Raw genomic sequence first — 17,081 nt, forward strand, 5'->3', positions numbered from 1 at the left:
ATGCTCAGTGATGGCAGTAGAAAATAATGGGGCTTCTCAGGAAAACATTTCCTTGCAGAGTCCCAAAGGAGACATGGGTGATGGAGGTAAGGTTGTCCCCTGGGCTCGCTGTTTCTCATCTTCTGCCCCACAAGAAAATATCCACTATGGCTGTGGTAGGCAGACTGGTGGCCATTGCCATCAGCCTTTGGTGATCCCTTGCTGAAGGTGGAGAGGAGGTCTCTCCTTTTGCAGCTCACTGTTTGACTGAGTTTTCTGTGGTGGGGGTCCAAGAAGTGCACTCAAAGTGAGCCTCAGACCACCGTCGCTTTTTTATTGGGTAAAAATGTCCTAAGTGGAGGTTTTACACTTGAAGTTTTACAGCTGCAAAGGGCAATATAAAAAGCCCTGTAAAATTGCCTGGATTTATTTGGCTAAAGGCTGCACTGGGTGCGTCAGCGTCTAAATCCTTATTTGGCATTTACAGCGTGCTGTTGCTTTCTATATAAGCTTACTAGTTTTCCTGTGATTTTCACTCATATAGGTTCTCTTCTTGCCACGTTTTAAACCATCCTAATTAGACATTTTTGACTTCTGCCTTCAAAGCCTATCTGGAAAACCCATCTACGGGCACTGGCTGCTAACACAGGCTTACTGTTGTTCAGATTATCTTTCCAGCCTGAATGGTTTAATAGGTCACTCAAGTATTAAAAAGGGATTTTCACTTGGATAAAATCTTTTTTAAAAGGACATCATTTTTCCTGCAAGTGCTTTGTATGCTCTGCATCCCTTTTGCACCGATTGGAGGTTCGTAACTCGAATATGATTTCCTGCCCCAGAATATTCTTTTATTTTATTTTTTTTTTTATTCACCTCGCTCCCCGATGCTTTGCTTTATAATATATGTCAATATTTGATGGGAATAAATTGCTGATGACTCTGGCTTTTGTGTTGCTTTATGAATCATCTCAGGGTCGTGTGATCTCAGCAGACGTGTTAGTGCCTGGCGATTTGTGCCGAGGCTGCTGGTGGGACTGCAGCCAGCTCTTGTGCTCCCTTTGCTCTGAATATTCATTAGTGCCCTTTGCCAGTTGCTTACTGATTGCCAAGACGGATTCTCTGTGACCACAAAGAGCAGCTCGAGGCGCTTCATGCCCTCTGTTAGAATCATAGAAACACAGAATGGTTGGGTTGCAAGGAGCCTTAAAGTCATATCACTGTCAGAGCACAACCCAGCAGTGGTGGTGTCCCTTGCAACTCTAGACAAGCCAGGAACGAGCTCTGGGAGATGAGTGGATGCAAAAAGGCAAGAGCTTGTGATACTGTCCTGGTGGGTATTTGCTATTTGAAGTCGTGGTGCCCCATCCCTAGAGGTGCCCAAGGCCATGAATAGGCCAGTCTGAGCCCATGATAGGTGATTGGAACTAGATGGGCATTAAGCTCCCTTCCTTCCCAGCTGTGCTGCGATTCCATGGTTCTGCTATCATGAAGATCCCTTCCAATCCAACCATGCTGTGACTGTATGGTTCTACTGTTTTTGATGTCCCTTCCAACCCAACCATGTTGTGATTCCATGGTTCAACGATTGTTAAGATCCCTTCAAACCCAACCATGCTGAAGTTCTATGATTCTATGACCTTACAAGTGAGCTCCACTGCCAGTGCACGGTGAGAGCACTGCACTGAATTTCGGTACAAGCTCAAGTACAGCCTGTACCTGTGTTTCTTGGAAAGTGAGCACAGTGTGGATCAGGCGAGCTGCTAAAGACATTTGTTCACTGCTCTGGAACACCTTTCCTTCCCTTTTCTCTTTTATTTTCTGTAAGGAGAACACAGTATGCTGAATTATTAAACCAGATTAGATTTAATTGCAGACTTTTCCCTTTGAGCTACAGTGCACGGGTGTTTCTCATCACTCTTACTTTGTTCAGGTGCAGAGAAGCATTTGTTACATGGCACTTTCTCTCTGTTCTTTTCACAGGTGTTTACAAAATATGGGAAATGCTATATGTTTAACTCAGGAGAAGAAGGACGGCCTCTTCTTACCACAGTTAAGGGTGGGACAGGCAATGGATTGGAAATCATGCTAGACATCCAGCAGGATGAATATTTGCCAATATGGGGAGAAACAGGTAAGAAAGGCCTTTTTCTTCCTGCAGAAATTAATGTAATGTTTTCTTGGCTTTATTTTTGAAAAGATCATCCCATCCCATTCTCCTCAATCAACATCCCTCATGCCTAGAAAAGTGTTTTTGGACAGCCACATCTGAGGCGGACCTCTTTGTAGTTTCCTCTTTGACATTTAGGAACATTTGCTGCCTTTCGTGTGGGTTTCTGCTGCATGGCTGGTCCAAGGGATTCTGTGCTCTTGCAAGTGTCCTTCTGAGCACTTTTCAATCTCCTCTTGAGATCTGGCTACATTCATTCAAAACTTTAAGTTTATTTGTGTGGTGCAATTGAACAGTCCTTTATAGCACGAGCGTTCCCTTCCAGTTTGCATCTCATGCTGAAAGTCATTTGCTCTGCTCTGGGGGGAGATGGTGATGTGGAGGTTCATTTCTGACTTGTTGCATGTGTCTGAAGGCTTGCCCTTTTGAAGGCAAAACAGGCTCACAGAAAATGGGGAGATGAAGTGCATCTCCCACTCATGATGCTGTGTTGCTCACAGACTGCCTTGGGGCAGGAGACAACAGCATTAACGACTCATGGATGTAGCAGGTTTGGAGAAGCACACCATGAGCCATCTATGTTTGGCCTTGTTGGGTTTTTGTACCCCTCTGAAGTTCCCAAGGTGACACAAACCCTGTCCTTGTGTTAGGGTTGCTTTTGATAGCTGCTTTTAGGACTGTGCTTTCCTAATGCTGCAGAGCTGGGAAAGGTGGCTTAGTCCCAGCTGGGTAGAGCAGGCCGTCAGTATACAGAAGGTGAAGAAAAGAAGGAGAAATGCAAGTGGGAAAAGAAATTGGGAGGACAAAGGAATGAGGGAAGCCCACAGGAGAGCCTGTGGTGGTGGAGATGTTTCCAGCCTGATTCCTCCACAATCTGTGAGCATCTCCATCATCCTGAGCTTGGGAGGGGTGATAGTTTTTACTCTGGTTGCTCTTTTCAGGAAAGTTCAAGCAGAGGTGCTTGTAATCTGGCCGTGGTTGCAGACTTGAAATGTGAAGGAGGAGAAAAAAAAAAGCACACACACAAACCCACACAAGTGTGTTCATTTTTTCCAAAAATCTTATGGGATTTAGGGTCTCTTGAGTACATCCTTGATTTTTGATCACGTGTAAACCAGTGCAAAGTATCCCATTGTTGTGCAAGACACCCCAATGATGTCCTGCCCCACTGCTGCCCTCATACATATTTAACATAAATTTGTACTCAGCTGAAGACCAGAGACTTGGGGAAGATCCTCACATCCTTGGAACTGGACTGATGGTGCAGGTGCTGGATTGAGTTGGATTATCAATTAAAGTCAATACCTGGCCACAAAATGCAGTAGGATTCGAAGCCATATAAATAGGGCTCTTTGTTTAATTAAATGGTGTGGGCAAAGCTGCTGGACTTGTTGCAAGGCCATTTAGCCATGTTGTTACAGGTCCAGGTAGAACTGGTGCTTGTCACTGAAGCTCCTAAAACATAATCTTTGCCTTTCAACAAGGGACTTTTTCATCCTCCGCATTCGTACAGCTCCTTGTACAAGCTGTCTTCAATCTTCATTGGGCTCTCTGGACACTACCAGAATAAAAATATTAACTATACTGGTTAATAGTTGCTGTTCCCATGGAAACACTTAACTCAGCTCTTCACAGGTAAGTGAAAGAGTTGATGATTTCCAAATATTTGCATAATAACATAAATGTGTTTGGAATTAAATCTCTTCAGCTGCTGCCGCTGGGACTGTGCAAAGTTGGCTCTCCAGTGGGAAGCACTGTCAAGGACACTCAGCTCATGGCAGTGGGCTTCAGCCCTTATCAAGGAAAGGGATAAGGATGGCATGGAGTGGAATCTTTGCACTGCAGTGCCATATCCGTAGTAGGGATGAGGATACTTCTGGGATTGAAGGAGTTTCTTCTTCCCAGTGAATTATTATCTCTGTTATAACCTAAACTTTCCGACTCTATCCTTATGTTCTCTTCACACGTTTCTACAGTCTGGTTTTGTTGCTCCATTTCCCCCATAGCCCCTCCTGTACTCAGCAGCTCTTTTCATTGCCACTTGGGCAGTGATTTTTGTGAGGTTGAGATGCTCAACCTTTCATCTCCATATTCCAGCTTCTGCAGCATCCCTCCAGTGGGGCTGCTCAAACCCAGAGCCATCAGCACTGTCAGCCTCCCGTGCTGCTCCTTGTCCCAGACGTGGCAGTGGCATTTCTTGAAGGACATCGTGGATGCTGAGGGTTGGCCATCTTCCATCATATCAGGGAGATATCTACCTTGAAAAAGATGTGGTTATCTTGCCCATCATGGTGGCCTTGGTTTGTGCATCTTGTGATTGTCTTCCTCATAGAAAACAGCCACCCAGAAGAGCCCCAGTTCAGTCAAACCGTGGCCAGAGCACCCTGCAGGACCTTTCCCATGCATCTCAGATGCCTCAGACCCTCATTGACACGGAGTTTGGGTTCTCTTGGGTGCAGGGCTGATCTTTATTAAAACAAACTTACAATAATGGTGTAATACTCTGTATTTGGTCATGTAGCCCTTCTGGTTTTTGCGCCAGATGTGGAGGTGCCATAAAAATGCATTTTGACTGGTGTGCAGAGTCAAAAACCCTCATTTTGCTGCTGGTTGCATGCCTCGGGATCTCTGTTCTTAAGGAAAAAAACAAACAAAAGCCATAACCATCGTTCTTTGCAATTCAAATAAGAAACTAAGATGGAAAGTATTGCTTCATAGCTTGGGATAGGGCTGCTCTGGAAGCTGCTGCTGCCGTGTCACGTTGGCACAGGCTTTGTAATCTAAAAAGTGATTTAATTGTTACCAACTCGGCAAACAAAGTGAAGTGTATTATCATTCTAAAAAGACCTTTGCTGAGTATCCATTAATATCTTGGGAAGCTGAAATATCCTGTCTAACAAGTTCTTTGCGTTGGAATAATACACCTTTTGCTCAACTGTGTGCATATGCAAGCCCATTATTTGAGCATGTTAAATTTATATGCAATCTAATTTTGGAATAGTGAGCGCACAGACTGCTTCAGTCTTGATTTTCCAGTGCAAAGAAAGGGTATTTTGACTGCCTGGGTGCCATGGCATCAAGCAGCTTTGGGGGCACAAAATGCTGTGTCAGGACTGTCAAAGTCATGGGAGAGGTGGAAAAGAAATGACGATAGAAAAAAAAAAAAGCTTGAAGAGCTGGAAATCCTCGTCTTCTGAATTTTGCACCTCTGGGATGGGTATTTTCTAGCATTTTACTTTAATCATGAAAAGATTAGGAAAATGACGTGTGTCTGAAGCCTTCACGTCACCCGTGTGCTTTGCAGAAGGCTTTAAACATTCCATGTGTCAGGATATCCACGTGGGAATTAAGATCCAAACAGACAAAACCCACAGCAGTTCAGCTTGCATAGCTGTGCTACGTGAGGTGGAGGAATGCTTACCAGAGAAAACTCATTCCAGTAACCAATGGAGAAGCAGCAAGCCATGGGCTGCAAGTGGTGTGGGTGAGTTCCCCAAGCCCAACCCAACCCACCATGCCCACTGACCGTGTCCTTCAATGCCACATCTCCACATTCCTTGAACGCCTCCAGGGATGGTGATTCCCCCACCTCCTTGAGCCTGTGCCAATGCTTGACCACTCTTCTGTAGAATTCTACAGGATTGGATACCCAATATCCAACCTGACCCTTCCCCTGATGCCATTCCCTCTCATCCTTTCCTGTTATCTGGGAGAAGAGGCCGACCCCCACCTCAGTGCAACTTTACTTCAGGCAGCTGTAGGGAACAAAATGACACCAAGTCCCCCAAATTCTGCAGTTACCCATCTTTGTCACAGCACAGAGTGGCAGGGATGCATGGGGGGGGGTGTTGTTTTATTGCACTGTGTGAGAAAGGTGGCAGAAATGCAATCAAATATAGTAAAGGAAACTGTAATTTACAGCAGGGATTATTTGATTGGAAAGGGAATCCACTTGTGGTTAATCTTTCTGGAGTGGCCCAAGGTATTATGTATTGACCTAATATAACGGCGCAGTAAATTGGAAATCACTCAGGCTACAGGGCTGTAAATAAGAAATACAATCAGGGAGTTCTGCATTTGTGTTTCAGGAATTGTCGGATAACGATGAACATTTCATAGCAATTAATCAAGCAACACGCTGAAGAAAAAAAAAAAAAGAGCGATGAGAAATGCACTATAAAATTGCACTAAAAAGAAGCATGAAATCTATAAAGCTTGAGGCTTCAATCCGCTTAGGAGATGTACACGTTGTGTTATGGGCTGCCGTTATTTAATTCAGTATAAAACACAGGCTACAGGCAAGACTTTGGATCTAGGTCATGCAGAGGAAAGATCTCAAGCCTGTTTCCCTGCACATCCAACAGCATTGCAGTGCATTTTTTGGGTTCTCAGTGGAGTCTTCTGTTGCTGCTATGGACCAGACGAAGCCTGATTTCCAGCTCCTGACATCCACGGATGGATGGAAGCTTGGATGCACTGTACTCAGTGCATTGGATGCTCACTCTGTGCAGTGCCCTAAGATCCATCCAAGTCAACCAGAGGTGCAGGTGATTTCAGTGGCATCAAATTTCCGTGCCTCTGCTTTTCTGCTTCGTTAAAGCCGCTTTAATTCAGCAGATCTCTTTCCGCTTCCCAATTGAATTTCAATAAATTAATGTAGCATGGCTTTAATGTTGATTTTGGGGTCTTCACGCAAGCCTTGGTGCTTTAGAAGGTGGCTCAGATGCATTTTCTGCCACTGGTTGCTCTCAGAAGAACTGCTTTGGTCCCCATGGAGTTGTTGAAGTGAGGGGAATAGGATGGGAAAAACGTCCCATGCTGTGACAAGCAGCAGCACCCACCTTCCTCTGGCATCTCCAGGACCTGCCAGAGGTTTGGGATCTGCCCAAAGGGCTGCCCAGCAGAAATTATTCACATTTCTTCCTTTCAGGCATCACCACAGTGATGGTTTTGGCCCTGCTCTCAGCTTACAGAAGCCCTGATCCTCCACGCACCGTCCTGCTGCAGATGGGTTGAGGGCAGCCCCGGGTTCTGAAGGCCGCTGCTGCAAACCCTGACAAATTCGTTTTGCAAACTTCACCAAAGCTGGCGCAAACGGAGAGCGTTTCCATGGTTTCTTTGATTTCTCTGCCCCTCAGGATTTCCTGCCAGGCACCTCAGATTTAAGCAGCAGCTCCGTGCTGCAGAGAGCAGCCTGTGAAGCGCTGCTGCTGCTGCTGCTGCTGCTGCGCTGCGAAGTTTCCTTCAACAAGGAGGGGAAGCTGGCAACACACTCCCAGGGTTGGGTATCCCCATGCCCTTTTCCCATACCCTCCAACCTCTGACTCTTGGCCTCCAGCCATGCAACATGGTGGATCAGCAAGCCCGAGCCCTGCAGTGCTGCATTTGCCAGCTGTGCAGAGGCACAAAGCAATGACTGTAATTTACTTCTGCATATTAATATAGTCAGCGGTAGTTCCTGGTCAATTCAGCCTGCTTTGCTTGCAAGATGTCTGAATCCAGGCATGCTGCAGGAAGAGGCAGCCCGTGCAGCCCCAGGTCACGCTGCAGACTGCATCGTTATGGATTTACACTGTGGGAAACCGTCTGCAGGCTCTGAGCCAGCAGCGTGCACTGCAGGATTTGGGGGAAGGAAGGAGGCAAAAGGTTTGTGCATCATTGTGGAGTTTGAATTGGAGTGGTTATTAGCAATAGAGAGTGGATCTCTAAGTGCAGAATAAGTAGGAGATGGCCCAGCAGTGGGGGAAGTGATGGTAGCAGCAGGTGTGCACCGTGGGAGGAAGGAGTGCTCTGGTACTGCGTGGGCAGCATTGCACAGGGCTATCGAGTAGGCACGTGCATGCCAAACCTTTGGTGTATTTTAAAACAGGAATGCTCTTCCTCTAAGCCTTGTGTGGTTAGTGCTGACCACAGGACTTCCCAGAGCCTTCCTAATTTCTTTTCCATCACAGGGGGCTGTGAGCAGTCCTGCCCTGGAGCAGCTTTGTTGCGGGTGAAACTTTGATGGAGAATGCCAGTTCTCAATATAAATCAGTTATCAATTAGAAAATTAAAAGAAAAGAGAGGGAGAAAGGCAAGGCAAGCTGTGCAGAGGACTAACTTGCCTTCCTGCAGCATTTTGCAGCTTTCTCCAACATACCCCATGTGTGCAGGTGACCCTTCTGCGTGGACGCAGATGAAAAGTGCTCCCTCTGAGAGGAGGAAGGAACAAAAAGGCATTTGAAATTCACACGGGTTTGAGGCAAGTGAATGATACTGAATTCATTTGGTAAAAAGCTTCAGGAGGGACTTTGGGATTTGGAGGGGGACGGTTGTGATCAGAGGCTGACCGGGTTGATGCAGTGTTAGTGCAAAGGGAGCATCCTGGGACCCTGCGTAGCACAGCCCCTTGCAACTCGTTTTCTGTCTCTTGCAGAATGCTTCCTTGGAGCTGCAGGGGCTGAGACATGCAAACTTCTGGCATCTGGCACAGCAGGAGCACACTGTGCAGCACAGAGATGCTCGTGGTGCTGCTCCTGATTCTGGCTTTTCCTCTGCATCCTAGCACAGAGGAGAGGTTTGTTCCTAACGTGAGAGCGTTGAGCACAAGAAAGGCACAAAATCAAAGGGTGGGTGCTGCCACAAACGGGGCACAAGCTGCAAGGTTGACATCTGCCCATAACTGAGGGAGAACATTGTATATCAGCTCCCTGTGGAGCAAGTGGGATTGACAGCTCCTGGTTGGTCTGTTCAGAGCCTACAGACATGTCTCTGTGCCAGAAGCACTTCAGATTATGACCTGCAGTGAAAGCATGAAAAAGCAGTGGGGAAGACAGAGAGAGAGAGCCCCTCCTGTCTGTGCTGGGATGGTCATCAGTTGTGTGACAGCAGGTCCTTAAGGAGCTGAGTTGTCCTGGCTGCTCTCGAGCCTTCCAGCTACACGAGGTAGAGCACACAGATCTCACCTTGCTTCGTGTGATCTATTGAATGCTGCCATAAAACTGCTGCTGCTGAACTGCAGTTGGTGCTGCAGAGGGGGAAAGCTGCTTTCTGTGAAGTGATGGTGGGGGTTTGGCTGCACCAGATGGCAACATGGAGCCAAGGCAATAGAAGAACACCCCAAGGCCCATTGGCACAGGGTTGGTTCATCCTCCTGGGGATTCAAACATAGAATCATAAAATGAGGAAGGTTGGAAAAGACAGACCTCTCAGATCCCCACGTCCAACCCCAACCCCCCCCACCGTGCCCACTGACCATGTCTGTCAGTGCCACATCTCTACTGTTCTTGAACATCTCAGGGATGGTGACTCCCATCTCCCAGCATCCAAAGAAACAAATGGCACCTATAAGTAGGAATAGCCTTTAGCATAAAGAACACTGAGGATTTGGGCCAGGACTTGCTGCAATAGGAAACGAGCTCAGATCCAATCTTATATCAGCTCATCAAGAGGCAGCTTGACCTTTAGGAGGCAGTCAGTGTCACCTGGAGGGTGTTGTAAATGTGCTGTGTTTGGCTGCATCCTGGGACCTTTTGCTAATGAAAGTGAGAATTCGTTCAATTAGCCAGGTTTCCCAGGGAGAAAAGGTCAGCATTATTTCCATCTGCGCCAGCCCCCTGACAACCAGTGCATCCACGAAATTAGGCTGCCACTAAAAATTAATTACGTTTGCCTGAGCACCCTTATCAATAGTGCAGGAGCACAGGGGGAAAGCTCAAAGGTTGCTCGGGTTCTCATGTCCAATGGTGTCGTTAAAACTGTCGAGTTCACAACATGCTCCAGTTTGTTGTGAGCTGCTCTTTGGGACCTCTCAGTGCAGTGCTGGAAAGATCAATCCCAGCTGATGCAATGCTGTTTGTTCATCTCATTCCGTGGAGCAGGTTCTGCTGTTTCCCAGCAGGTTGTTCAGGGGTTGATCCACCCCAGCTTGCCCCAAGGACTGGTGCTGGCCATGCAGCATGGCTAGAGGAGAGAGGAAACTATTTTGGGAAGGAGAGATTTTGACTTGATGTTAAAATGAAATGCTTGTTGGCATTGACAATTGGGAGAGATGTTTATTGGTAGCCAGTCTAGGACTGTGGAGCCAAAACCAGAGCTTTGCACCTGTCGAGAAGAACATCTTAGCTGCTTTGGCTGCCAGTGAGCAAGCATGAGCTTGAAATGTGTGGGCTGTTTGTAAAGGATTTTCTCACTGGGCAGCATCAGAGAGCGCGGAGCATCCCTGTACTTCATCCATCTGTCCCTCTGGTCCTCAGTGTGAGCCTGGTACTGAAGTCCTGGCTCATGGATGTGGTTTTAGCCCTTCCCAGTGCAGTCAGGACACCACACAGTGTCCACGAGGTCCAGTTTGTGCTGGTGTGGTTACCCTGAGACACCCAGAATTGCAAAAATGAAATCACGGTGCAAGGCAAAGTGCGTATATGCTGCAGGTATTGCATCCCTTCCTTCCCCAGCACCACATCCCACTCACAGACATGTATGTGCAGAGTTCAGATGTGGATGGGAAAGCTGCTGCTGTTGCTGTTCTCCTGCTTGAAAAGAGGAGAAGGGTTTGTCCTCAGGGGGACCGGAGTCTGTAAGCACACCCAGGTGTCCCCAGCCACGTCACGAAGATTGTAAATGTATCTCAGTGACTTAATAAGGAAATCCTTCAAAGGATGTAGGTCCTTCAAAAGCTTCTCTTAAAAGGAAACAAGAAAACACCCCAAAGTCCGGAAATGTTCATTTAAGGCAAAGCTAAAGGAATAAAGACTAGAAGCTGGCTTTGGGAAGTCTGGCAAAGCAGAGATAACACACCTCGCATCGCAGCTCCGTGTTACAAAGCAGTGTCATGCAGCATTACAATTAAACACCCATTTCATGCTGCTGCTTTCATTTGAGCCTTTGTGGCTGGCATGTAAGTGAAGTTAAGTGTCCTTAGCCCAGAGAGATGCTCAGAATAACAGGAATTTGTTATTGGGAGTGAGGAGACAGGAGAGGGGCTGGGAATGTGCAGTGGCCGTGGGGCAATGCCCATTGCTCCAGCCAAGGCAGCAAGGTTCAGGGGCTGCTGTCTGCAGGCTGGGCCCCACCAGGCACAGATGTGCCTGCCAAAGTCCATATTATTATTATTACTATTATTATTATTATTATTATTATTTTCTGTGCTCTGGCCCTGTGATATCAGTGACTGATGAGGTTTGGGGATGCTCCTTGGCGTGTTTTAAGTGAATATAATCCATGTCATTACCTCTGGGTAATTACCTCCTCTTTGGGCTTTGCCGTTGCCTGAGTATCTTCGTTTCCCTCCTGGAAGATGAAAAGCTCAGCACATGTTAATCAATCTCATGGAGGCACCGGGAGACTTTGTGGCTATGAAACACTTTGAAGATAAAAATCTCTTGCAAGTGCTAATTAAATTTAATTTCATTAATCTCTTTGGTGCAGGGATCATCCTCTTGCTTCGACTTTGTCCATCCCATAGCAGCAGGAGCTCTGTCAACGTTTGAGACCTCCCAGGCACTTCCTGAGAGCAATTTTAGTAATCTCTGCATGGTGGAGGTGGATAGCAGTGGGAGGGTTATTCCCCTCCTGTAGAAGCATTTCCATCCTTCTAAGGGTTTCCTCCAATTTTTGGTGTCCATGCCTAACTCTTCATTTCACCATCACCACTTTTTCATTGTCCAGCATCACCAAATTCTCACAGTCTTTCACTGACAGCTCCCTCCTTGCTTATTTACAAGACAAAAAAGCCGGTGGTCCATGCTGGGCATCTCTAAGAGCACAGCTCTGTCTGCAGTCCGTCTCGTTGCAAGAATACAAAGTGCTTGGGGGAGTCCTGGATGGCAAAGAGCATCCAGAGGGCTGTGCTGGGTGGCTGGAGAGCAGGCAAAGACTGTCTGAGCAGAACAGAAGAATGGAAGAAGAAAAAGTGATCAATTATTCAGCTTTTATAGAGGTTGAAAGGAGAGCAGAGAGAGACAGAGCTGGTCTCTCATCAGCTGGCAGAGCATCATTTGTAGCTCTGCATTCATGGATCCCTAATGGTCGAATGTGCGGAGGGATGATGGAATGGGAGAGAAAATCTTGAGTGCTGTGAGGTCTTCATTCGCTCAGATGGGTCTTGGGGGGCTTTGGTTGGAGCTCCAGGCATCACAGTGGCACAGCCATTGCCCCATGTGGGATCTTCTGCTGGATGTCTTCTCCTCCCGTTGTCCCTTGTGTCCGAGAAGGAGTGAGGGAAACCAAACCCATCTCTACTGGAGAGTTAGGGACAGGGTAGATGACAATCCTGCAGAGTTTGGCAATGGCTTGTTGCATCCGCGGGGCAGGAGTGGGTTTGGGTCTCCCACACGAGATGTTCCCACCTGTGATGGGGCTGGGTGAGTTTCCTGCTCAGTGGACAGCAGAGTGAGATTGCAAAGCCATGTAGCAATACAAATGAGCTGTTAGAGAGCTGTGTGACACGCAGAGCCATCACTACCTGTGGGGGAAAAAAAAAAGAAAGAAAAAGCAAAGCATCTGGGGGCTATTTAGGGTTGTGTTTGGCATGCAGCCGCGGGGACATATAGTTTGCTACCAAATACACTGAAAAACTGGGGAGCTTTATGAGAGAGAGGGCTGCGACTGTGTTTTGTTTTATCAGATTTAATATTTTTGTTGTAGTTATTACTTCCACTACTACTATTTAAGTGGAAGCTTATAAAGATTAGAAAGGGAAATGCCATCTGCGAAAGTTGGCCGAGTGACAAATTATATTACATGATGTCGTTACTCAAATATTTTGGAGAGCGTGAGCAGCGGAGAAGGGAAGCGACTGCCATTGCCTTCTGTCAGATGTGTGTACAAACGGGAAAGTCTCTTCTCCTTCCAATGTAAGGTCAGCACGAGAAGAGCCAGGCAGCAATTCCTCCAGCATTGCCTCGTGCACTGCTGTGGTGCACTCTGTGGGGTAGTCATAGAATCATAGAATGGGTTGAAAAGGACCACAGTGCTCATCTGGTTCCAACCCCCTGCTGTGTGCAGGTCACCAACCAGCAGCCCAGGCTGCCCAGAGCCACATCCAGCCTGGCCTTGAATGCCTGCAGGAATGGGGCATCCACAGCCTCCTTGGGCAACCTGTGCCAGTGCCTCACCACCCACTGAATCTTCCCAAAGGCTCCTAATTAGGTGCAGTGCTCCTTGCTTTTTTGCAGTCTCCAGTTTCCTTAGAGCCAGGGATCTCTCTCCATCACTTCTCCAACCTTCAGGACATCCAGGTCACATAGGTCTTAGTCCAGTGTAATTCAAGGGTAGGGCTTAACCATCTCCACATTGCAGCCCCAGCGTGAGCAGTGTCAGAGCCAGTTCTGGAAGAGAGAAGATGGCAAAAAATCCTGTCTATTTCAGAGATACCCTGATGGAGATGCATTTGTCATGCTGCGAGTTCTTATCTGAGCATGTTCCCAAGGGAAGAATTGACACATTTTAAGGATACACAGCAGTTTGTTATACTGTGTCCCAGGAGCCAGCAGCAATTTATCTTCAGTGTCTCATACTCATGCCCTCCAGTGCAGATATTTATTTCTGTAGATAGCAATGGCCTCATGGGCTTGTTAGTATGGATGTTCTGTGGGCTGCCATAAATATTGCAATAGTAAAAACAATAATTAAGCATTATTGCAGCAATACAACTTCATACTGAGCTTAAGAAAGCCACAAGCTCATAAGCAGGAACCCCTCTCACCTCCGGCTTCTGGCTCTAACCCATCCCATTGCAGCCAAGGGAGGGGGCCAAGTTGTTGGCGGTTGGGTTTGCCCATTTTGCTTCCCCACCATGGGATGTGGATACACAAGAACCCGTGTGAGCCGTTGACGTAAGAATAATGGGCAGCGGTGCAGGAACTCTCCTGTCCCCCAGTACAGGGCCAGAACTAAGGGCACTTAGTTTGCGCTTTCCAAGGGCAAAATTTTCTCTTGGGGTTGGGATTGGGGTCTGTAAGACACTGTCATGGTGCAGATCATTGGGGTCAGGTGAGACAGGGGGATGTGGAAGGCAGCTTTTGCATCTTCATAACCCAGGGGTCTTCTTGACCACCTGGCTTTGCTTATGAGGAGCTGCCTTTCTGGACCCACAAAGCCTTGCTGTTTCCAGACCATTTGATTTCCATACTGAGCTTCTTCACTTCAGTTTATCTAGCTTGGGTTTTATTTTATTTTATTTTATTTACTTCTTGCAAACATTTTCCTGTTGATGGAAATGCTCCCTTCTGTTGTTTGCCTCGGGTGTATTCATAGAGAGGACTCGTATCTACATTCAGCCTCCGTCTCACCAGACGCTGCACAGCCCAACCTGTGCTGGACTCCTCCCAGCATTCAGGTTCTGCCCATTCCAGCTCCTGTGGTGTGCTCCTCTCATCACCCCATCCATCCTGCAGCCAGAACCCACGATGGTATTTCCGATGTACTTTCACTACCAAAGTTCTCTTAGATCGTTTTGGTTGGAAAAGGCCTTTGAGGTCGTCAATCACAGTCTTCATCCAGACCTGCCAAGTCCCCATGTTTTAAGGTCCATTCCAACCCATCCATGCTGTGATTTAGTGACTTTATGAACCCGATCAGCCGTGGTCAGCTCTGAGATGGCAAAAAAACAGAGAGCTGAGTTCTCTCCTTGCTCTGCCTTTTTGCAAACCCCACCTCACCTCCCCAAAATCTGGTTCAAGCCTCATCTCATGCTCCATCCAGCTGCTCTAATTCACCTCTCTCCTGCTAACCCCTTCCTCACCATGCCTTGTGAAAGCTCAGAGGTAACTTCTGACATCAACCCACCATTTGTCAACTTAAACCTCCAGGTTAGCAGTGATGGATTTTCTTTTTCCACCCCCTCCAGCAAACCTCCTGGCAGCTCAGTGGGCTGCCCCGCTTCCCCAGCAGTGCCACACAAGATGTGATTTTCACAAGTTATTTTTATCAGAAGGAAGTATTAGACAGCCTGCTGCCATACAAGATCGGTCCGTGCCATGCTGGCCTCTCCGTGGGCAGCAACACAATGCAAATATTTTTATATATAGCATCCTCCATATGCGGCGGTGCGAGAGGAGAGGGCTGGGGGCAGCAAGGGTGCAGCAGTTTGGGGGCTGGAGGTGCTGATGTTGCAAGGAAGCAGCAAGGCTTTTTCGGTAAGATGGGGCAAGCCTTGACTGTGCGAAATAAGGAAGAATGATTGTCTGGACAGCAAGGGCTCAGTGGAGTCTGAATGATGGGAGTGGGGAACGTGTGCGAGTGGGGAGCTGAGGTTGGAGGAGCCCCCATCCTGACAAACTGTTGGGGTAAAGATTACTGAGTGGGGAATGTTCCAAGGAAATGGGGAGGAACCAGAACGCAGTGCGGGAATGTATGAAGGAGAGTCGCTGGGATTCAAGTGCAGGGTTGAAAAAATCGTAAATATCTCCAACGTGATCTGCAGCTGAAGCATTGCTTTAAATGTGAGATCCACGCTTACCTGCTTTTCTCCCTGTCATCAAGCAGGGATCTGAGGGCTCTTTTTTTATTTTTCTGTCCTTTCCTCGCTTCTGAAAAAGTCATTTGTTGACTTTTGGGTCCTTCCCAACACTCACACAAATGCATGAGCAAGAGAAGCATTTCCCTCGCTGTTGTACCTTAAATACTTAGTTAATCTGGTTATTTTTTCCCCACTTGGGCTGATAGAGTAGCTCTTTCCGGGCATTTTGTAATCAAAAAACACATCTGATGTGCATCCTTTTCCATTAAAAGAAGTGTTTACTTAGTCACCGAGTTCACTGAAGTGCTTGGAAATTACATCATTCAAAACACTGACATTTATAGGCAATGCAAATTAAATAGACATAACCAGAGATGTCAGAGCATGCCGAGTCAAGGTTTCTCCAGGCAGTGAGACCTGCTCTGCCCGTGCCTTTCTTCAAATGTCCTTGCTCCAGTGCTGGTTTTATTGAATGTCTCTCTAATTCTGGAGCCTTCCCACCCAGCCTGGCTCTGTCTTGAGGAATTACTTCTTGCCAAAAGGATGCAAAATGAATAGAGCTGCCCCCCAAGTGGGGGTGTGGCTGCAGGGTCTGGTGGGGAGTTCCTTCCTGGAGATGGGCTGGTGGAAAATGAACAGTTGTAAGCAGTTATTACTTATTACAGCCATTACAGAGTGGCTTCAAAGTGATAAAATCAGGCAGGTGTTGGGGAGGTGCGTGCTCAGCCTTAGAGGGAACTCACATCCCTGCAGGATGAAGAAGCAGCAAGAGCAAATCCCAGATGGGTGCCTCTGGTGCCAACTTGAGAAGCATCCCTTGGCATGGAAAATTCAGCACTGCTGCTATGTATCGGTCCAACAACCTCTGTACCTTGGTGGCACGCACCTTGTAGATCCTCATTGCACGTGAGGTTGTCCCTTGCTTATGCCCACCCCCATTTCTCTATTTCTTCTTATTCTGTCCCACTTTGTTGCACCCTCCTGTGGGACCACACTCCTAGGGAGGTTTCCCCATCCCATCTGGGATGTAAAGGGGTTCCCCATGCACCAGTGATGCTCAAGGCTGGCAGATCTCCATGGTACCTCCCAGAACCTCCAGCTTGCTAAACCACCTCTTACAATAGCTCTGCCTAATGCAGCTGGGATGGCATCTCCTTCCCATGTGCCCGAGGACAGCAGCATTGCCAGGACCCAGCCTGGGTGCTGGGAGATCTGCTTCCATCTGGCTCCTCATGAGCTGAAATTAGCAGCAGCTTTCTGACTGTTTAATATTTCAAGATGTTCTGAGCAAAGCAGTGAGGCTCCTGGGGAAGGAGGATGGAAGGATGTGCAAGAACCGCTTCTGTACCTTTAAAATCTGGACTTTGTCAGTATTATTATTGTTATATATATATTTTTAGCTCCTTTCTGTTCCTTGCTGAGGTGCAGTTGGCAGATGAGAAGCCCTGGGGGGAGCCCCCTCTGTGTGGGATGCAGGCAGCAGCCGGAGGGAGCGGT

At 47.4% G+C, this 17,081-nt stretch overlaps 1 protein-coding gene across 1 annotated transcript in view; it reads left to right on the forward strand.

Moving 5' to 3' along the window:
- The window catches only part of ASIC2 (acid sensing ion channel subunit 2), a 417,764-nt gene that overhangs the window by 377,113 nt on the left and 23,570 nt on the right, over window positions 1-17,081 (forward strand). The window contains exon 2 of the mRNA XM_042836058.1: window positions 1,960-2,110. Coding sequence (XP_042691992.1) covers window positions 1,960-2,110 — 151 coding nt within the window. The remainder of the gene's footprint in view (window positions 1-1,959; window positions 2,111-17,081) is intronic.

The sequence above is a fragment of the Centrocercus urophasianus genome, unplaced genomic scaffold (genome assembly GCF_019232065.1).
Source record: "Centrocercus urophasianus isolate 14NV4802_14NV808 unplaced genomic scaffold, USGS_Curo_1.0 seq_57, whole genome shotgun sequence".
Taxonomy (NCBI): domain Eukaryota; kingdom Metazoa; phylum Chordata; class Aves; order Galliformes; family Phasianidae; genus Centrocercus; species Centrocercus urophasianus.